Source organism: Abramis brama (assembly GCF_963993115.1).
Source record: "Abramis brama genome assembly, chromosome: 18".
Classification (NCBI taxonomy): Eukaryota; Metazoa; Chordata; class Actinopteri; order Cypriniformes; family Leuciscidae; genus Abramis; species Abramis brama.
The window spans coordinates 32,664,452-32,687,823 of NC_139980.1; the positions used below are offsets into that span (position 1 = coordinate 32,664,452).

General features: G+C 39.1%; 1 protein-coding gene across 5 annotated transcripts in view; it reads right to left on the reverse strand.

Moving 5' to 3' along the window:
* The window catches only part of col12a1b (collagen, type XII, alpha 1b), a 73,784-nt gene that overhangs the window by 45,016 nt on the left and 5,396 nt on the right, over positions 1–23,372 (reverse strand). For all 5 annotated transcript variants that reach the window (XM_084092112.1, XM_084092111.1, XM_084092110.1 and 2 more), the window contains exons 6-24: positions 22,014–22,277; positions 21,727–21,891; positions 21,407–21,580; positions 21,013–21,303; positions 20,324–20,926; positions 19,540–19,818; positions 19,074–19,349; positions 12,229–12,498; positions 10,472–10,738; positions 8,496–8,688; positions 8,242–8,372; positions 5,926–6,075; positions 5,642–5,761; positions 4,962–5,126; positions 4,597–4,743; positions 4,004–4,146; positions 2,543–2,672; positions 1,430–1,575; positions 91–220 (exon numbers count right to left, since the gene is read on the reverse strand). In XM_084092112.1, coding sequence (XP_083948238.1) covers positions 91–220; positions 1,430–1,575; positions 2,543–2,672; positions 4,004–4,146; positions 4,597–4,743; positions 4,962–5,126; positions 5,642–5,761; positions 5,926–6,075; positions 8,242–8,372; positions 8,496–8,688; positions 10,472–10,738; positions 12,229–12,498; positions 19,074–19,349; positions 19,540–19,818; positions 20,324–20,926; positions 21,013–21,303; positions 21,407–21,580; positions 21,727–21,891; positions 22,014–22,277 — 4,044 coding nt within the window. The remainder of the gene's footprint in view (positions 1–90; positions 221–1,429; positions 1,576–2,542; positions 2,673–4,003; positions 4,147–4,596; positions 4,744–4,961; positions 5,127–5,641; positions 5,762–5,925; positions 6,076–8,241; positions 8,373–8,495; positions 8,689–10,471; positions 10,739–12,228; positions 12,499–19,073; positions 19,350–19,539; positions 19,819–20,323; positions 20,927–21,012; positions 21,304–21,406; positions 21,581–21,726; positions 21,892–22,013; positions 22,278–23,372) is intronic.

Here is a 23,372-nt window from a genome sequence, read left to right on the forward strand (position 1 = left end):
GAAGACAGACAGAGATATAAGTTGATATAAAAAAAAACATACAATAAAAATTGACAATAACAGATCGAAACCATCCGAGGAGAGACGTACGAGTGACTCCTCTGTCGATAAGGGCTTCGCTGGCCGACGCTCCGTGTAGAGCAAACAGGGAGATTGAGTACGCCGTGTTCGTAAGCAGCTGCAATAACTGGACATCGTTCACATCTGCACCAACTTGCATCTGCCGGAGAGAGGGATGTTAAGAGAATGGACATTAGCGAAGCAACGGCCCAGCGAGACAAGACTTGTTATGAGGAACACCTGGCATAAACACACTCCCGGTTAAGGTATGTCTCCTCCAGACTAAATCAGATCAGCCGGATCTCCTGGGATGATGCTTGTGACTTTTCCAAACTATATTATGTTCTATTATGTACATGACTTCAGGGAGGAGATAGATCCAGAACAGGCAGCATTATCTCCTTTTTGCCAAAAGCTTGTGTTTTGGGCGAGTCTGAATTTTGTAGTGGCTCAGAGGCCACTTTTTTATTGCTCAGGAGACTAAATTAAGTTTTCGACTAAGCCTCATTTAATTATCAACTTTGTCTCAGATGTCTTATGAAATAAATACAAGTTGACATACAATAAGAGTATATACTGTAGCTATAAAATGAATGTGGATAGCAGATTAAATGATTTGGCCACAAAGGACTTTGATGCGAAATGATCGAGTTAAAATTGATAGCAGACTTCTGTATTTTTGTAACTTGGAGATTACTTGGAAAATACTTTTTCCGATTGATAAAACTGAAAATTCTTTATGTCAACTAAATTTAATGTTAGTTAATATATTTTTATTAAAATGAAAATTAAAGTATTGAAACTTGTTTTTGTTAACTGAAAAATAAAAAGAAATAAAAAAATATATTAGGAAAAAAGTGTTAGAAAAAGAGAAAAATTTGAAAACTAGAAATGTTGCCTTAGCAACCCAATATAAAACTGAAATAAAACAAATTTAAGTTGAAGTACTAAAGTTACTAAAACTGAAATCAAAATAATTTTTAGCTAATTAGAAATATTTTATTTAAAAAAAAAGAAAAAAAAAGCACATAACAATATTACTAAAACTTATATCAAAAGTGAAAATCTAAAAAATAAAATCTAATTCAACATTTTAATAAATACTATAATTCTATACAAATAACACTACAATAACACTTTGTGCCAGAATATGGAATTAAAATGGTTTCACATTGATTTTATTTGTGATTTTTCTTTCCTATAGAACTGAATAGCAGTGTGTCTCCTTGCTTTGACCATCTGGCTATGCTAAAGGGGCCGCTGGCAGAAGTGGGTTTACTCTGCCTTGAGGTCTAATAAAGCAGAGGTGGAAATTTTGAGAGATCGTCTGGAGGTTGTTCTGGAAGGCGTCAGTGTGACAGGCGCTCACCTCCAATTTTCCAGAGGGCACACTGGCGTTGATGCTGTTGTAGTTCAGCAAGTACCCGCTTGCCCCGCCAACTAACTCCCATCTGACCCGCATGGACGTCCGGGCCTCGTCGTACACGGTCATGCTGGTAACAGCAGGTAGGGGCACTGTGAAAAGAGATTCAAATGATCTAATCTATCTTTGAAGCACATTCAAAACAGCTTTATAAGAATGAAAAAGAACAATAAAAAGTTGTGATTTCTCATTAACATTCATGTTTCGGTCACATTAAATGACCATAAAGCTAAAGCCACAATGACCACGGCAGATTATTGCATCCAAGTGGCTCATGACAAAACGATAAGCCTCTCTTTACGATGGGATAAGGTCTCATAATGTTGATCATAAACATTATAGTGAGAAATGTTTAAAAAGACTTAAGCAAACTATAAAGCGAGAATAGCCAATTAAAATGTTCTGCTTACTTTAAATCTGTTTAAAAATCATTCAAGTTTACTTTGTCCATCTATAAGACCAAAACTAAGCTGTTGACAAGGTGCCACTTCACAGATTTCACAGCTGCTTTATATTTGTGATGTGGAAACCAGCATTACAATTGTGTTAAAAAGGAGATGCAGTGTTTCTTTGAGGTTTCATAATGGCTCTGCTCCAAACAATACTGAGCTGCCTACCTACTGTAGACACATGTTCAGACATCATTAGTGTGCTCCCAACACATCAAATGTGTTTGGGCCAAATTTTTGGCATTGTGACGAGACCGGCCTTTCAAAAATTGGTGGAAAACGTGGGAAATTCCAGTTATAAATAGAACAGTATTTACTTACAAGATTTACATCAAATGTGAGTGGTGTTTGCTCATTGCAAATCATGATGCTAGGGTGTTGCTATGGTATTCTGGGTGGTTGCTAGGTGCAATTTTCCACTGGAAAGTAGTTGCCTTATGTAGACAAGGTTGTGAAAATAGCAGCAGTATGCAGGGAAACAGCTGTTTCCAGTGGTTGAGATAAAGATATGGTTTATGTAGTGAGTTTTAGCAGACAATGAGATTGAACAGTAGGAGAATTAGTGTGATTCACATAAACAAAAGGAGAGGTTTTGATCTGCTCAACTTACATGTGGTTTCGGTTCCACTCAAAGGCTCGCTGCTCTCCTCACCAATCACTCCATAGACATTGATAACATACTCGGTCATGGGGGTCAAGTTGACCAGGACAACTGTGTTTTCTTCACCATCAGCGAACATCTGAAACACATCATCAGGGAGGGGTGATCTTCTGCTGAGAGGGGTATTACACAAGATGGAGGGGTGGAACGGGGAGGTATGTGGCCATCTGAAATCATCTCTCTTTAGTTGCAGGTTCTTAGAGGTCAAAATTCAGCACGCGAACAAGCAGGGCATGTTGTGAGATTTATGGGATCTAGTTCAGCCCATAATGATACATGATACTTTTAAGCCATATAGATCACCCCAAATGCACACAGTGTATATGGTAAAATAAAATATGACATGATGCATAGCTTTGAATTAATGTAATATGAAAGTTGCCCTGTTTTATTGAAGTCATTAAGGTTACACAAGAGGTATGTAGAGATATGGAAATTAAATGTGAATGTTGCTCTTCATCAAACTCGACTTTTATAGCAAGCACGCAATGGGCACCATAACAAATAAATGATAGGCACATATAAATTCTGTTCCATAAGTCAGTCTTACCTAGACAGAATCATAGATATACTCCCAATGCAAAAGATGCTCAAAAATGCAAGTAGAAAATTAGACTAACCTCAAAGACACATTGTTTGGGCAAATTTTGAAGGCAGCATTGTGAAAATGAAATCATAGAATTTATTTCAACAAGCTTAGTATAGGACTGACTGAAATGCAGATTTTCAATATGAAAAACTATAGTTAAAACATAAAACTAATTTAAAAATGTATTTAAATATTTGTGTTATATATTTTTATTCTTATTAGTGTTGTGACATTAAAGGTATAGTTCACCCAAATATTTAAATTCTGTCATCATTTACTCACCCTCATGTTTCAATTTCTGTATCAATTTCTTTCTTCTGTTGAACATAAGAGAAAATATTTTGAAGAATGTTGATGGTTATCATTGACTTCCATAGTAGGGGAAAAAAATAATAATACTATGGAAGTCAATGGCTACCGTCAACTCTGGTTACTGACATTCTTCAAAATATCTTATTTTGTGTTCAACAGAAAAAAGAAACTCATACAGGTTTGGAACAACATGAGGGTGAGTAAATGAAGACAAAATTAAAACATTTCTATGACCTACTGTATCCCTTTAACTTAGCAACATGCTAATGTCTTTTCGTGTTGCTGCCTATTTAGGGTGTTTCAAATAAGAGGTTTTTGAAGTTCAGTGATGGTTAGGAGGTTGCGTTATAAGGCAGCTCACTCAACAGTATCAAGTTTTGCACAAGATGCAAGAGAATGTAGGCTAATAAAAGAAAGTGCAATAACTTTCAGAAGTTTAAAGTCTGTGAGGTATCTACCATGAATGCATTTGTCCATTTGAACACAATTAAAGTGTTTTTAATGCTCACCACTTCAATATTTCCTCCAGCGGCAGGGACGTACTCGATGCGGAACTTCTCCACTGGCTCGTCAGGCGGCATCCAGGTCGCACGGAAAGAGTAGTGCGTGACCTCGGAAGTCACAAGGTCAGTGGGTGTCCCTGGGCCGCTGTCTGGTTCATTGAAAGCAATGGAAAAATGTGAGCCGTGGTGTCAAGCAGCTCTCAAACAGGTTTACACTTAGACTATAAATCTTCCTCAGGCCTATTAGCTTCTTGCAAAAGTTTAAATGGGTTATATATCACAAGTTTCATGGTTCTGTAAATCACTGCTATCCCCCAAGGAGGATCGGAGTGCAACCTACAGTTTTCCGTCTCAGTCTTTTCAGCAAGATTATTAGTAAAAAAAAAAACAAAGAACCGTCTGGGAAAACAAGAGTGCAAATCAAAAATGGATGGCACAAGTTCAAGCAGTTTTAGCCGAGCCAAACTTTGGGAGCTTTGGGAGTTCTTGTTTTTTTATTTATTTCTAGTCTGCAGAACAGAACTAGGATAGATTTGTTTAGATTCACAGGTTGTTTTTCAGTCAAAACAAACACTAGTCAAGTATGTGACTGACTGTACCTGGGCCTTTAACACTGTTACAGAGGTTAACAGTGAGGTCGTCCACAATGTCCAACAGGAAGGAGAAGTCGTTGACATTGTACATGTGAATTTCATCAGGGTCGGACGCAATGGATCGCAACTCATTTTCATCTGCATTCTTCACACCTAGAAGCCAAGAGGAGATCATTATTGAAAGATCTCAATTACTTCAGCTGCGTCAAAGAGACATTGATCAAGCTGTAGTCTTGCCAAATAAAAAGCTGTGAGATGTTTGGACACAGGAGAGCTCTGGGTTGAGTGTCTATCACTGGCATGCAAACTGTTATAGTCCATTGTGACTGAATAGATAGTATGTCAGCAATGTCAAGAAGAGAAGAACTTACCGACGGCATAGAGCTCAATGCCAGAGTCACGCAGTTTCTGAGAATTCACTACAATCTCGTCCTGAGATTTGCCGTCGGTAACAAGGACACCAATCTTACGAGAATCGGGTCTCAGACCCACATTTGCCTTGAAGTTGTTCTGGAGGATGTAGTTCAAGGCCATACCTTTGGAAACACATTACGTAACAGTCAATTGTGAACGGTCACCTTATTTTATAAGATCTATTGCATTTCTCTATGAGAAACGGCTGTTGTGGATTCATGCATTTCTTATCTGTCTACATTCTATGTGCAAAACACTTCTGAAACTGATTTAAAGGTGAAGTGTGTAATTTTGGCATTAAAAGAAGCAACGTATTTTAAGTTTTATGCAAAATATGCATATATATTTTAATGTAAAAAATAATGTAGACTGATGGCTTCAACAAAACCATATAGTTTTAAACAGCAACCCCGCAGCTCAGAGTAGGTCTGTCTTTAAATGTTTATTATAAGTTATCTTTTAAAAATGAATTCCCATATAGGAGAAAATTCATGTGATTTTTACAGATAGCAGACTACCTTTTTTTGCAATTGCCACTAGAGGTGCATCAATGACACACAACACCTTTAAATGTTGTTTTCAGGGATTTAGATAAACAAATAAGAGCAGATAAAGCACTTATGTAAGAGCTCGGTACCCGTCATTGTATTTCCGCCTTTGTAGGGTAGGTTGGCCACAGCATCCTGCAGCGATTGACGGGTTGCGTGAGCGTTCAAATGCCACTCAGTTTTGGGATCCCCGCTGTACTGAGCCAAACCTGTGAGAGAAGCACACGCCATTATGAATGCAAGAGTAAAGGTTCCTGTTAATAACTCTGTTAATAAGGAGCTCTGCATAAAGCTCACATCTGGAGTCCAGACGCAGGAATATACCTTCAACATATCTAAAAACATGAAGTAAACAGAAGCAGGGCAGACTTGCCGATTTGAACCCTGTCAGGGCCGATGTCAAAGACGCCCACCATGCGACCAATAAAAGCCCGGATGGTTTTGAAGTTCAAACGGCCGATACTCCAGGATCCATCAACCAGCAGGACGATATCAGCCTTGGCTGTGGTTTTACACTGAGCATCTGTGAGTTAAACACACCAGAGTTATACAGTGAGAAACGCCAAGAGGAGCTTAGATGTGATTGTATAATCGCTGATGGCAGGCAGAGTTCAACAAGAGAGTGATGAGAAACGGGAAAGAGACGTGTACACATGCTCACAGCAAATAAAAAGTCACATTTACACCGCAATAACTTCAAAACATCACAATTTTAGATAAGACTTTTATTTCTCTGTAATTTCTTGGAGCTACAGACTCTTTCCATTCAATTTCTACTTTTCTCCTTTGAATCTTCAGTCTTGCATTGTATCCAAATCCCCTTTGGCACCTGGCCCTGGAGGGAATTTTTCCTGGCATTGACATTGCTTCTGTTCTACAGAGAAAAGAAGTAGCCCTTTGTGATGCATGAAATACGAGCTTCATCTCTTTTGCGCATTCCACCTCGGGAGAACGTGTGGAGCTCCAGATACCTATTGAGGGTGAAAAGAGCCCCAAAACTGAGGCTAGAGCACTGGTGATCTCACTGGACACCATCACACATGGTCTGCAAGTGAAAAATATCTTGTGAAATTGATCATTTACACACATATGCTCATAAAATAAAGATATATAAAAAATGAGGCACCAGCTGATTTACTAGTTTTACATGGTTTCCAACTGGTCCAGGAGGTTTCAACCTTTTTTATTAAATAAATAAAATAAAATACATAAAATAAAATAAAAAATAAACTGGCTTAAAAATTACATATAAAATATTAATTTAAAAATTTAAAAAAAAATTTGTCTGAAAAAATGCTGGCAGACAGTGATGGAGAGCAAAGAAACATAAACATATTTCCTAAACTTCTCTCTCTCCTCAATGAAAGTAGTGCCTAACTGAAAACAGAGCATTTTTTTCCATGAACTCGTGTCACAGTGCTAAAAAATGGGAGAGAGACACACATTCGGACAAACTCTCGTACATGCCAACAACAGCATCCTAAAATAAAGACTAAACAGATATTAGGCTATAGGTTAACACCACCCGATATTCTGTATGACCTAGATGAGCTCAGTTGAAAAGGAAAGTGTTCTACTATTCTAGACATTTTTTTCCTTTGGAATGTTTAATTTTCTGATTAATCATAATCAAGTATTAAAAACATAAACAGGGTTCATTTTGATTATACGTTGAACCTTGCAGACATCCTTCTTGACCAGACCACTGGTTTGGGCTAGTTTGCAGTGACATGTGGGAAAACTGCCCTCACGTGACCTTTACTGTGTTCGTTTCACCACTAAACTCCTGCAGCACACTCCCATCATCCTCCCTGCATCTGCTACTTAAGTCCTCACTGCTGCACAACTTCACCACTGGAAAGTCTTTCACGTTATGACTACTCTCAAGTCTTTAAACTGCCGGCCAATAGCTGCCAGAATCAAACTCAAGACACTGTTGCTGCCAAAGGCTTTGAGCACACAACTTCAAACCATACGCTTGATCTCGCCATGAAAATTCGTCTCTCGTCTCTATTTGTACACTTTTGTTCATCGGAACAATCCCATTCATTTTATTTTAAATCTTGCATTGAAAGACACTTCTTAAAGAATCTAGAAGTTGCATGATAACATTTGGTAGCATGTCATCATAACAGAAATAAAATTGTTTTTTTGTTTTTTTTAACCCAATTTTGTGTCAGTACATTTAAAATAATTTATCAATAATTTGTACATTAGAAAGGGAAGGTGAAGGTGGATTGTGAGATACAGTATTCTTAGAAAATTAAAAATATGAATCTATTTATAATAATATTATAATATTCAATAATTTATTTAATTATTATTTATATTTTTGTTTTATATAATAATAATAATGTATTTTATTAATATATTATTAACATATTTTATTCCCATTAATATTACACAATTTTATTTATATTTGCTACATATTTGCATTTTATATTTATCATCTTATTTACTATAACATTGTTTATATTATTTATAATATTTGTACTGTACTAATAAATCTAACCTCATTGACTCGATTCTGCTTTAATGGCTCATCTTGATTCATATGATGCAGTATTGCAATCATTCTTCCTGGGGTTCTTTGTAGTTCTAGAGGCCTAACCTAAGGACTTCAACAGAAAGTACATGCTAAGAACATACTATAAACATGACGTCTTAGAATGATGTGCTGAGATTATACCGGAGGACAGGTCAAGAGTTTTCGTTTCGATAGGTGCATCAGAAAGGGTGGTCTTTTCCTCCCCGGCCAACGGCATACTTTGACCTCCATCAAACATGCCAAAAACAGCCACAGAGTATTTAGTTCCAGCTCTGTGAAAGAAAAACAAAACTGAAACCATATGTGCCATCTTAAAACAACAAGATGATTAGATGAAGATGATGATTAGCATCATTGCATTGAGAAAAGCATCTAAAGTTGATGCTAAACATTACCTGAGTTCCTCTAAAACAACCGTGTTGTCGTATGGTCCAACAAGAAGTTCTCCTAGATCAATATCATTTCCACTGGGATGGAAAGTGACTTTGTACCCTCGTACATCACCGGGAGCAGGGTCCCAGGACACACGGAAACTGGTTTTGGTGGGTTCAGAGGTCTGTAGGTTTCTTGGGGCTTTATATGGTGACACTGTAGGATGAAGAGAAGGCGGCGATATCAGCACATGCTAACACAATCCATCAACAAAATACTGCAAAAACACTGCAATCACTATGGGCATACTTTACTTTGTATTTCATACGGTCAAATTCTATGCAACTAGATTTGTATGTTTTCTAAGTAAATAGTATGTGACTTGAATGACGCTAAGGTGCTCTGGGTGGTTGTCAGGAAACTGCTATGCAGTTGCTTAGGTGTTTAGTGGTATTTTAACACTTCCGCTATGCAGTTGCTTGGGTGATTGATTACTGGACCAAGCCAAAAAGTCCAAATATTGTGATATTCTGGTCTATTGATATGGTCCCTGTTTCAATCTAAGTATATGGGCCCTATCTTGCACCCAGCGCAATTGACTTTGTACACCGACGCATGTATCATTCCTATTTTGTACCCGACGCACAGCGGACTTTTCCCTCGGCAGACGCACGACGGTAAATTAGGGAATGAACTTGCGCTCCCGGGGGCGGTTCAGCGAAAAGAGGAGGCGTGTTCTGGCGCAAACGTTCCCTGGTGCTATTTTGCAGTTTCAGAAAACAATTCCGCCACTGACCAGGATAAACCTAGTCTAAAGTCAGTGGCGCGTTATTCAGATGCTATTTTAAGGGTGCATGCTTGGCCATAATGTAGCGTGTGCACAACGCGCATATACTTTGCTTCTCTCATCTACACAGACGCATCAGTTGCCATTTTTGCAAACCATACATAATTACAAGGAAAAATATTACCACACGAGGGAAATCATTGTGGTGTCTATGAAGATGTGAAAAAATAGGCATAAATCTAGCTTACATATTTACCCAAATTATTATACGCCTGTTTAAGCGAAGCTAATTTGGGTGTGTTTCTCCATCCCCATACAATGTCATTTCTCTGTATTTTATGGCCCTGACGAGAACGTCGGTCTCCTCGGCTGTGAACCGCTCCTGGCGTGCGTCTGGCAAATCCGCCGTTATAATAGCAATCCGCCATGGAACAAGCGCGCCTGCTTTTAAAGGGAATGTGAGATGACGCTCTGATTGGTTTATTTCACGTTATGCCCAAACCACACCTATGAGTAATGAAGCTACTTCAGACCAACCCATTTTAGATTTGCGTCGGGCGCAAGAGTCGTTTATCCCGCCGGTATAATAGCAACAGCGCCCGAGATCCGCCCACAAAGTTACTTGCGTTTCACGTTTAATACTTGCGTTTCAGATCGTTAAAATAGGGCCCTATGTGTTTTTTGTCCGTTTTATCGTTCATGAGGTGAAAATCTTGTTTGACCACAATGCAGAACAATTTGAAAGAATCATTAAAATGTAAAGTGTCACTTAACACTTTAAGTTTAGGGCCTTTGTTCCAATTCATAACCCTACACTGGGGGAAAAAAAGTTCTTCCTCAGAGTTTCTGTCTTTCTAGTACAAATAACCATTCTTAAATAAAGACACATTTACATGAGAAGCAAAATGATATTAAGTCTATATGAATGAAGTGAGCTTTTGGTTAAAACAAGGCAAAATATCTTGTTTTCCTTTTGAATTAAGTTGATTTTTCTGACACTATTGGCAGATATTACTCTTGTTTTAAACTTGAACTTCAGTCATTTTACTTCTCAAGTAAATGTATCTTGATTTAAGAACTTTTAGATACTTGTACTGGAAAACTGTACTGTACTGAGGAATAACATATATTTTTTTCCAGTGTAAGTGGTGATGTGTGCCTGTGTCTGTACAGATCTGTGACTCATGGGCTTTGAATTGCTGGCCAACGTACGTGTGGTTCCTACTCCTTGCCTTGCTTTTCCTTCTCCTCGTTTGTAAATGGGATGCACGGTGATGAGGTAGGTGGTCAGGGGCTGCAGTTTTCTCAGCATGGTGGTGGTGACGTTGGCTGGGATCTTCATCGTCATCTCTTTACCGCTGACCTGAGAGACGTAAGTGAGTTTGTAGCTGACCACTGGGCCTGGAGCGGCTTTCCATGTCACACGCATGCTTCGTTCGGTTTCATCAAACACCACTAAAGCCTTGGCAGATGCAGATGCTACAAACAGACAAAACAGACAAGAACATTTGACTGAGATTCTACTAGACTTTCCTCAATGGCCTGGATAAATCAAAAACGGACAAATTAAATAAAAACAGACAAGCAGAGATGGTTCGAGGTAAACGTGAAACCACAAGCGAGGCAAAAGAAAGCAAAGCAATTTCCAATACTTTTTCAATCCCCACACTGGTGTTAAGTTTCCACAAGTTTGTACGATTTGAGTTGGGGAGAGAAAACACATCCACGCTTCAGCCAGCGTCCCAGTCGACATATTATGGGCTGCCCTGCACACATGCAACCCTTTAAATCTGCTCTCTCCCGCAGTGGTGATGTTCACTGCACCCGTGCTGCGATCAGATCACTTTTTCCACCCGGAGGCAAGTGACTACTGCACAGAAACTCAAAACTCACTGTACTCGCCAAGATTTGGTGCCAAGTGCAAAACCACAACTTTAAGAAGTCACGCTAACTTTCAATAATTTTTGCGACTAGCTAAGATTCAAAGGTTTCCTTCCTTTTCCATTGCTTTCCTTCGATATAACTGAGTACCACAGACTGCAGTAAAAGGTTGTCGATTGATGCACTTTAAATGATTGAGCCCGAGGCACAGGCGTGCATGTCCTGTCAGGTCTGTATTACCCTAGGAACAATCTTTCTTTCTTAGAAGATGTTCGCTAGATCTAAAGATAACCATAACCCTAATCTAATCTAACCCTAACCCTAACTCTAACCTAACCCTAACCCTTCCAACCCAACCCAACCTAACCCAACCCAATCTAACCTCCAGCTAGCATCCTTCAAGGAGTCGGTCATCTCAAATTGTATAATTTGGTTCTATTAACACTGTTAAATCTTCCAAAAAGAGTTTTACAGTCATTTGAGAATCTTTTTAAGTGACTATGAAATGATTAAACACACTTTTTAGGTACATTATGTACTCTTGAACCAACATGTTTATCTGAAGAACCTCAACGTCAACAAACTTCTTAATTTATAATTAGAGTTAACATTTTTATTATTAGTATCAATATTATTATAAATTCTAATTATAAAACATTAAGACAGAAGTACTTTACTATTAAAATTTAAAGTACTTTAAAGGGAAAAATAATGTTAGTATTTCATAAATTCTTCACCGTTAAATGTTAAACCCTCTAGTTTTTATTTTTGTGGAAACTGGAGGTAAACATTTAGCCTAAGTCTCTGTTTCATTGACAACTAGTTTAAAAACGCTTCTTGTTACAAATCTGGTAAAACGCTGAAAACTTGATGATGCTGAATTTTTTTTGGAAATTGAACACTTAATTAATTGCAGCCTTTTGAAATTTGATAATCGCTCTGAGCCAAATTGCAATTTAAATTGTATTTTATAAAGATTAATTGTGCAGACCTACTTATTTACTGAAAAACTGCAGTCCCCATTTGGGAAACCCAGATTTAGAGAATATGGGATTACTACAATAACTAAAATAACATTTAAAACATACCATCAGTGGTCTCCTCTCCCACAAGTGGTTCTCCACTCCCACTGTCATACGATGCGAACACAGACACCTGGTAGCGTGTTTCAGGGGAGAGGTTCTCCAACAGTGTGCTGGTCACATCTCCAGGCACCAGTTTCTCCCCAGACTCCCCGGAGAACAGAGACCTCCAGCGAACACGATACTGCCTCACTCTTCCCGGAGCGGCCGTCCATGACGCCATGAAGCTGGAGTCGGTCACATCACTGGTTATCAAGTCTCTCGGTGAACCCAATTCTGCAGGCAAAACAAAAAAAACTAACTTTAATATACTTTATTACCTAGTATACCACTTTATTTCTGAGTGGATAAAGCTCACGACCAAAATGGAAGTTTACGGCAATTTTTGATTTAGCAAATGCCATAAAATTGAGCCATGCCATAAATGGTGGATTGTCACTGTAATAATTGTGCAGTTTCTTTGGATAAAATGACTACTTACTCACAGAAAAAAAGATTTATAAGCAAGAACAAGGCTGTATTTCAGCAGAATCACCCTGGGCCATAATCTGTGATATATTTCCAGAAGCAGACGGGCCATTTCTCATGATGTCTCTGGTGTCACTGGTGCAGGTGTGTCAGCGCTGCAATGAGCACTAATTCATTCAGATGAAACTAAACTTAGCAGCTGGTAATAAAGTATAAAGCCAACACGCTCTCACACACACACACACACCTTGCAAAACCAACCACACAGAGAGTCCAAACAGCAATTTGTCACTGCAGCTAAACTTCATATACATCTTGGGACAGTCTCTTCTAAGTGGACGCCTTCAAATATTTTACATCACATGTAATGAAATTCTTTTACTTAAATGATGTGACAGTGTCTCAGGAAGATTGATGTACCATCAGATATACAGTATGATCTCCAGGCATTTTAGAGTTGTAAAGATAGACTGAAGATAGACTAATACAGACAATTCAAAGCTTGTTTCTGAATATTCTGAATATATTCTTATGCACTGCTATTTTAGCATAATTGAAATAGTATTATATTTATATTATTTTTTATATTTCCCATTTTAATTTGAATTAAAGTTGTGTTTTGTTTTGACATTTGTATTAATTACTGCTTTTTATTATATCCATTTTTAGTTTTAGTTAATTTAGTACATTAAAGTAAATGAAAATGAGAATTTCTGCTTTGGCAACTAGCTGAAATATATATACTGTTTTCTTGTGCTAGTACACATGAAAAATATACACTGTTTTAAATCATTGCAAGATACTGAGACTATGGGGAAGAAGCAGAGAAGCGAACGCTTGCCAACTTCCTTTTGTTTTCCAAAACAAGGCAAATCCCCACAAAACCACCATAAAGTGCTCTCCTCAGATGTCTGATACCTTCTCAAATCCCAAGTCATTCTTCATCCCTCTATCCTTGTCTATTCGCCCCCTCCTGTTCTGTCTCATCCTCGCCTGACATGATTATAAGTACCCACAATTTTCACAAATTGGAAACAGTGCATCTTGTTGAACAATCTGACTTCTAACATCTTTTCTCAACATGTGACTTTCATATGCTTTTTTTTCTGCAGCCCAACAGCAGGATTTTATTTGACTTTGCCTCTAAAAGAGCCTTGAAATTCAAATGATCTTTTATATCCATTTAAAGATGCAATTCCATTCAAAAAGCCAATCCAGCATCCCATGCTGCTCCGAAATCCAGAGCCGAGACAGGCCATACACATGCAGTAAATTTTCCGCAGTGTTTTTGAAGTTTAACCTCATGTCAATCACCGGGAAAGCGCAGGTGCTGAAAGAGCTTTCGGTTGTCCCCTTCATCTGTGCTTTACGTACATCTCAGAGTTCATGAGCCGGACAGCGAGACCAGCTTGAATGCATTACGCGCCTTGACAGATGGCAAACAGGAAGAACAATCCTCCTCTGAGGATACCCATGTGCTGGAGTACAAAGACATCTTTTGGCCCGTTTGTATCTAGCTGATTAAGTCTTTATTTTAAATTAATATCCATGTGTAACAGTATAATATCCTGCTATGTAATCAGTCTCACTTCAATTGGCCAGGTGCTACTCTAACGAGAATATAATACAAAATAAATCCCTTTGAAAACGATCTAAAGTGCGAGGCAGGTAACGCGTTCCACATGCGTGCACTTTTGCGTTTACATTATGATCACTCGTGGCTCTTGATTCTCCTTTGTATATATGCATATGGGATCATTTTGTTTAATTTTTCAATCTACTGTTGGATGGTGAAATAAAACAGCTGATTTTAGTTTCACGGTTTTCACCGAGCAGTGTCACAGACAGACACTTTCAGACCAACGGATTTAACAGACACAAGACCATCACTTTGCACACACAGCTTAAATTATTATGAAGAAAAACAATTCTTTTTAAATGTTTATATTTACGATAATTGAAATGTCACACTGTAGAACCACAAAGGGTTGCAAATCCCTTTACATGACTTTAAAATATAACAATGCTACAACAAAAATAACATAATTCAAGTAAGAAATATGGGAACTATTATAACGTCACGTACATAGGTGTAATTTGCGGGTGGGATGGGTGGGACATGTCCTCACCACTTTTTGCCAGATTCGATATAGTCCCCACCACTTTTTTTGAAAGTATCAGGTTGCACGGATATACCTAATGCAAATGAAACATATCCAGTTTGACATTCATTTGTCTTAAGAGGCGCTGGAACGTGTTGCTATTGTTTTTTAAAATCATGCTGAGTGTTCGTTGCCGCTGTTATCAGTGGTGCGGATACAGGGTTCTCTTTTGGCTCGTGCAACACAATAGTATCCACACAGTCGAGCGCGTCAACCCTATCGCTTAATGCCGTTGGGGACTCTCTATTCTTTCCGGCGAAATCACAAAAATGCACACAAACGTGTCCCTGCTCTAGATATATAATCATTTATAAACATCTTATATTTCAATGAGGAATAAAAAAATAAAAAAATAAACGGTACGAGGGCGGATTAGAACCAGGAACCTCTGACACGCTTAGCAAAAGTTCTACCACCACACCATTAGGGAAGTCGAACACTGTATGCGGATCTACGTATTTATGCACTAACGTGATTGTTTATGCACAATGCATAGTAAGTAGTAGACGAAAGATTGAAAGTAGATTGAAACTATTACATGAGTTCTATGTCAATACATTAAACTCAATGTACTATTGTAATTGATTTCTGGACATTTTAATGTTATTAATTTCTACAATTTATATTGTACATATCTGATATAGTATTGTATTAGCAATACATGGTAATGTATTACCCCCCCCCCCCCCCCCCCCCCCACACACACACACACACACAAACTCCTGTTCCACCCACTTTTTAAAACAAAGTTACGCCCCTGGTCACGTAGCATTTCACATTTTTTCCTACAGAAAGTTTAAAGGTCTTCTAAGTGATTTGCTGGAAATCTTTTTTCTTTTTTTTTGCAGTAATTGAACCTGTTGAAGAATTGCTGGACACAAACAAGTAAATGATTAGCTAAGACAGTGTGAATTACCTCAAAATGTACATAGCATCTGGGACTGTATTCCTGCTCTACAAATGGACACACTAGGTCATAAACTGGACCAGAGCCCGGTCAATACACACCTGCATCAGATTGGGGACAGAACGGAAATCTTTTGTGCTCTGCCTTATGCATATCCTCCTGAGGACGCAAAGGAAGGAACAGAGATGTCTGGGTAACTGCTCTACTACTTTGTTCCGGAGTGGGACGGGGATGCATAGTTCCTGCGTTATGTCATTTTCTGGAATTGAGAACTTCATTTAGCCCAGCTCCCACCGTCCGAGTCTCAATGGGTGGATGGAGAAACTGAAATCACCATCTGACATGTTCAATGCCAGTCCATAATCAAGCCACAATGCTACGCTCCTCACAGACCATATTTTGAGAAAATGGCCTTCTGTGTGCTAGGCGAACCACTGCATGGTCCACATTTCATGATTTAACCCTGAACTAAACTTGAACTTCACTTTGATGCACCAGGCCAAATCTCATGCAAACCCTCATTACACACCCTTAATCTCATTTAAAGAAACATTCACCCAAAAATTCTGACATCATTTACTTCTTGTTCTTCCAAACCCATAAATATTTCCACAAATGACAAAAAAGCACCACTTGTGTACTATATTCCAAGTCTCCAGAAGCTCATCTTTTTCAGTCATGTGACTTTTTTTTCCTCATCCACCATATTTATGACCATCAGCTCGGCAAAGTAATGGTGAATACAAAAACATATGATAAGAGATACCATTTTTGATCATTTTATTTGATCCATACCAGGTCTACATGACTGAAACAGATGAATATAGCTAATGGCAGATATAATATAGCTTTAGAATTATATAAAGCATGATTAATTTGGACAACCTTTATGGTACTTTAATCATTTTCGGTCACAATATGTTTTAAGTGCATGGACAAAAAGTACTCTTGACATCTCAGAGTACTTCTTTTATGCTCCATGATGACATAATTTTCATTTTTGGATGGTTTTCAATCACTCAAAGCATACTCTTTCTGGGCTCTAATCTTTGGCCCTCAAATCTGACACTGCAGATTCTGAGACATAAGATTACTGGAATTCAGTGATTTAAGGTCTTGGGCAAGCTTTGCTTCTGGTAATTTCATTAGAGTATACCGTAGCCATGTTACTGTCGCTTAAGATTCGTTCTTCTGAAACCCCAGAAGACCTGTGAGCTGTTTATCTGGGCCGAAGGAAAGAAAGAACATTATAATTGCTTGACTCTGTTCAACCTATTTGTTTATCCTTTCTGACTGGAGCTGAGGATGTTAAAAATGCCTCTAGTCCTTCCAAGGCTGTACTCTCTCAAAAGATAAAAAAAAAAAACCTTAGATCTTATGCTGTAATGCACTCACAGGGACTTCGAAGGGTGCGTTTTGCATTTACACAAAATAATATATAATTAAAACAATTCCACATTTAAGTGGACTTTTCTTGGAAAGAAATGGGATGTGTCTGGGATATATCCTTTGGTACTCAGAAGCCTTAGTGCTAATGTCATTTTGCAGATGCCTTTAATCCTAGGTTGCTCCTTTATGCTTCTTTGGATAAAGTAATAGTGTTGCTGGTTCGATCCCACCATATATTTTAATTTACAAATGTTGACAATGAAAATAAATGGGGACTGAGAAGCTCCGAAAATGACCAAAAAAAAGTAGTCCATGTGTCTTGGATGTTATATTCTTATCGTATGGCATATTATATCTCAGACGTGGAATATAGTGCACAAGTATTATGGACTACTTTTACTTCAGTAGTCCAAATTTTATGTAATATATTTTCTTCTGTGTTTCAAGAAAGAAAGAAAGAAAAATATACAGATTTTTAATTGATATATTAAAATTTTTGGTGAACTATACCTTTAAAGATCCTGGCTCTCTCCTTTGTTGGGATTGAACCAGCAACCATTCAGTTGCCAGCCCTGAGCTTTAACCTCTACATCACACCACCCCAAAATGGGTTTAAGACACTGTGTCCTTAAGATACTGATGCACAAATTCTATATTTCATCCACCGGGTGAAAAATCACAAGTCTGATCATTTAGGCTTGGGACACACAAGATGATTTTCAAATGTGAACTGATTTTAAAACTGTGGGAGACCACAGACATAAGGGCAGTTTCAACCGATTTTTTAGCATTATAATCCTCCGAATGCACACACTAAATGATTTGTCCAGACCGCGAGACCACACACTTGTCAAATGTAATAACATATTCACAGTGAGACGACTCGCACGATCAAGCGTGACTTGAGAAGAAAAACAAATGGAGGACAATCGATATCGTCAGCTGGTTTTCCTGGCGTGAGTTATGTTTGTTTGGAAGTAAACAAAGGAGAAGAAAAGAATATGGGGGTGATCTTCTTTCTCAATATTTCACTTTCGTGGCATGTTTATAGCTGCCAAGTTTCAGCTATAGAAGCACGCAATATCCGGTTGGTGAAGCTTGCTCACTCTCATTGGCTATTGCGGGTAACAAGTCAAAGGCAGCCCGATAAAGAGTTGTAAATATCAAACATGTTTGATTTTAACGATTTGGGATCATGCAGGTTTCCGATGCGATCGGGAGCGATCAAATAATCATAATGAGACCACACAACTGAGGATTTTTTTAACAAAAAGTCAGTTGCGAGAAGCCTCGAATCGAACCACACCCCCTGGATCATTGGGGGTTGCAAATCGGGCCCAAAATCGGGCTTAAAATCTTCAACTGTGTGGCTTAGTAACAGCCCACCTCTCCTCAACAAGTTGAGGAATCATGTCTTTAGCAAGCAGCAAAAAAAAAAATCTGTTGACTGGAACAGAGACAATGCAGAGATTAAACTCTAGTTTGACACAGGAGTTAAAAGTCGTGACCTGGGATTTGTCCTTCACAGATAATAACTGTGGACAGACTGCAGCTGCATCGCTGTAGGCAGCCATTAAGACACAGCTGGCTTATGCTTGAACACTAACTACTCTCAGCCTTGATAAAGAACCCAGAGGTTTTGCCTAACCAAACAGACATTTATCGCCAACTCAACGAAATAAATTCTGGGAAACGTCTCATAGAGTTTTTGTCAAAATCAACTTTGATTTTCCATTCACTTAAGGTGTTTGGCTGCTCAAGCAATCGCTGTAAAACTTTACACCAGTTTTCTGAAATACCAGAGATTCACACCCTCAAGCAATTTGTGGGTCTTTAAATGCCTGGGAAACAACCAATGAAAATGCTAGAATGAGTGGGCACACGTGACCTAGATGAATGTAAAAACTTTAAGTTGTTCCAATCACCTTCTTTGGTTGTTCCATCAATCTGCATCTGAGGTCCAACACCTGATGGGAATTCGGCTGCCACAGAGACACGGTATGTCGTAGCTGGGTAAAGTTGCTGCAGAACGATGGTGGTCTCAGAGCCAACTGTTGCAGTTTCTAGCAACCCACTGTCCCCTTGGACTGGAACATACGTGAGTCTATACCGCACGACTGGACCGGGAGCCTTCCCCCATGAGACACGGAAACTGCTTGTGGTCTCCTCAGACACCCTCAGGTTGTTCACGGATCCTTGTTCTGCACAAATCGATACATAGAAGTCACAAAAAGGTGAATATCTTAAATGAACAGTTTACCCTAAAATTCATCATGTACAATGGCCTAGATGTTCTTTAAAAGTGTTGCACAAAAGAAAGACAATCATAAAGAACAACGTTCCTTTAAAAGTAATTAGCTAAGCTAACATTTATATATAACAGTCACTAACCTTCTAGTGTGGTCTCAAAGTCTGATAGAGGAAAGCTTTCTCCCTTCTGGTATTGGGCGTAAACCTTGACTTCATACTTTGTGACTGGAGTAAGGTGATGTAAGACGGCCGTAGTGGTTTCTCCCGGCACAGAGACGGAGATGTATCCCACTTCTGTGTCAGCATCAGGCCTGTATTGCAACAGATAGGACTGCACATCCACGGCATCTGTTACCCAAGAAGCCCGGAAACTTCTGGAGGTCACCTCTGAGAAGGTCAGAGACCTGGGTGCAATCAGATCTAGAAGGGAGAGCAGAAATTAAATATATGAGACTTTTCCCTTTGGTTTCCCATGAGAATTTATTTCACATCCCAATTTAATGCCAAAAAAAAAAAGGTTACAGAAAATTCTGACTCAGGCAGTATGTTGCCTAATAGGTTTTAAGCAACACCAAGGTATTATATGACATTAGAAGACTTGAAATATGGCACACAAGTACTATGTTTTGGTGCTTGTTCGTTTGTTTATTCTTGGAGCTTGACAGCTTTGCTTACTATTTTTATTGTTTGGAACTGAGCAGCTTGGACAATAAAGAAAGAAAGAAAGAAAGAAAGAAAGAAAGAAAGAAAGAAAGAAAGAACATTCACGTGAGTGAATGGATGACAGAATTTTCATTTTTGGGTCAACTTTGAACTTTTGTACAGATTGGTACAAAAGTTCGAAACATATGGTTCTATGCATGTCCCAGACAGAGAGCCCGACAAATTTAACAGCAGTTAGTGAAAAAAATCAAACGATACTCACTTCTCTTCTTGATGTTCAGAAGCTCTTGCTCAATTCTCAGACAGATGGACTGGGTTAGCTCATTGGAAATCCTCTGGAAAGCATCAAAGTCGTCTACGGTGTACACATGGGTCTCCACTGGAGAATTAGCGATCGCCTCCAGCTCCGAGCGGACCGCATCTTTCACGCCCACTGCGAAAATTTCTACATCCGTGTTCCTAAGCTTAGCCGCCGGGTCTTTGAATGCATCCGAGGACTTTCCATCGGTGATCAGAATCATAACACGAGGTACATTCGCACGAGCGCCTCTGGTTTGAATAAAAATCCTCTCTCTCACATACGTCATGGCTTTGCCGGTGTTCGTGGAGCCACCGCGGTAGGGGAACGTTCTCACGGCTTTGACCACAGCGCTCAGATCATGGTGAGTGTTCAGGTAGAACTCAGTGTGTGGGTCTCTGCTGTACTGGACCAAGCTGATTTGAACTTTTTCCACCCCAATGTTAAATGTGTTGACCAGGACTTCCAAGAAAGCTCGAACTTTAGCGAAGTTCGCAAGACCGATACTGTAGGAACCGTCGACCAGGAGAACGACGTCGGCTTGTACGTCCACACCAAGAGAACATTCTAGAAGTAAAAAGAGCTTGCGGGTCAAACAACTATTTAATCAATGGATTCCTGTGGATAGTTAAAGAGTGTGGACCTTTCCTCACCTAATGATACTTTTAAAGGCTGGGTTTTCTCCATCGCCATAACGGCCTCGCTAGGCGTCAGACCTTTGAGTGCAAACAGGCTGATTTCGTACTCTGTATCAGGGGACAAATCTCTAACATTCACAGAGGTCTGAGTTGGCCCAACGTACAGCTCTTGGCGTTTGCTGCCAGCCAACATGGGAACCATCTGCACCTTGTATCCAGTCACTTCCCCTATAGATGCATCCCACGTCACCCGCATTGACTTGGATGCAACCTCTGTGACTTGCAAGTTGGATGCTGGTTCAACAACTGCAAATAAACAAAAAGAGGAAAAAGGGGGTCATGTTTAATGCTCGGGGTTGTGTTTAATAAACCTGCTAAAGCAGATTTACAATTGTTATTGTTTGTTTACCTTCCTCGCCGCTAGCCAGCGAGTTGAGCTGGTCATCCACACTGGTGCACACCTGCGTGATGAGTGATTTCTCCACAGCTTTGATCATATCGAAGTTTGGCACAGTGTACACGTGTGTTCTATAGGGCGTTGAAGACATTTGTTTCAACTCTTCCTCATCCGCTTCTTTGATCCCTGAATAAAAGAGTAAATAATAGCATTATTTCTCAAAATTCCTTTCAAGGATTTCTTCTGTGTGGATGGATTTCTTGAAAGCTGCCCAGTTCTCATGAAGAAGAAATCCAGACCGAGAACGACAGCAGTGATGAATGACCACATACCCAAAGTGAAGATTTCAACTCCAGCATTCTTCAACCTCTTGGCGTAACCCTCCACAGGGTCCTGAGATTTCCCATCTGTGATAACTACGGCTACTCTGGGGAATCCCTTACGAGCACCGGCGGTCTCTGTGAACATGTTGTTCAGCAGGTGGTCCAGGGCTTCGCCTGCACACACACAGAATAAAACAAAAACAATCACAGACTTGAAATTCACATGGTAGCTTTGTTGTTCAGCAGTAATATTATCTGTAGGTTTCAGGATGAATTCATAAGTATAAATTTGGTACCTGTCATGGTGTTGCCACCCTTGTACGGCAGATTGTTAATGGCTCTGAGCAGCTCGGCCCGGTTGAAGTACTGGTTAAGGTTAAACTCGGTTCTGGTGTCCGTGCTGTACTGAACCACACCCACTCTAGTCTTGTCCTCTCCAAGGTCAAATGCTCCTGACATGGCTGCCATGAAGCTGCGGATGAATTTAAAATTTTCCCGCCCGACACTCCAAGAACCATCCACCAGAAAGACCAAGTCAGCTATGGCACTTACTGAGCATTCTGGGAAAAAGAGTGAGAGGTCAATGAGTCAGAAGCTTGTTTGACTTCAGATAAGGGGATGAATTTTTGAAAAGGATGCAAAGCTTCTAAAATATAAACCATTCAAGAGTTTTGGCAAACACATTTGGCACATAACTCAAAATTCGGACCTATTTTTCCATTTCAGAAAAATACCAAATCTTTTCGTATTATAAAACCATGTGATTTCATTTGCATGGTAAGTTTATAAATCGCACATATTTTTTTTTAAACATTAGATAGACGCTGCTACAAAATAAACCCTTTTAGACATGTACAACTTTAGAGATTAACGTTTATGAATCCTCAAAGAATATTGAATTAATAGAATATACAGTATATGTTGATGAATGAGTTTAAGTATTTTCAACACAATTGAACGCATTTATAGTTAACATTGACTTAAATGTGTTACTTGATACTGTATGATTCAGCATCTATCAAAATATAGAAAATGTACATGTACAAATACAAAGGGGATCCCCTTTATAACAGCACCACATTTATCTATTATGCAACTCACACAGACACCGGTTACAACTCATTCCCCGTTGACACATGGGTTGAGTATGTCTCTATATGAAATGCTATTAGGCGAGTCATTACTAGTCATTCCCTCTCAGTTGAACTCCATTAATCTTAATCCTCTATACGGTTTGGAAAAATTCCTCATCTTTCAATCATATTTGCCCTCACGATTTGTGGAATTTGCTGCCCTTGAAAGGATTGTGTCGGCTACATCTTTGTTGAGATGTTGGCAGATGGGTAAAGAACAGGATTTTGTTGACATATCGTGGCTTGCCTTCCTTTATTACCGTAATTAGATTCACTTTTTTCCACTTGCGCCTGCAGAAGGGAAGCACTGGAGCACTGAAACTGGGTTTTGCTAGCGAGTCGTCTGCAGAAGTCAGCTAACTAACCGTTATGGTATTCGGGTGGGGTTTAAGGGGAGGGTGTTTGGATTTTCCACTTCTGCTTAATGTAGGAAAGGAAAAGTAAAGCTATTCACCTTCATCTGGAGGACGAGGCCACAGCGCTCTTGTAAAGAGAGAGGCTGTAATGCTTTCCACTTTCTGC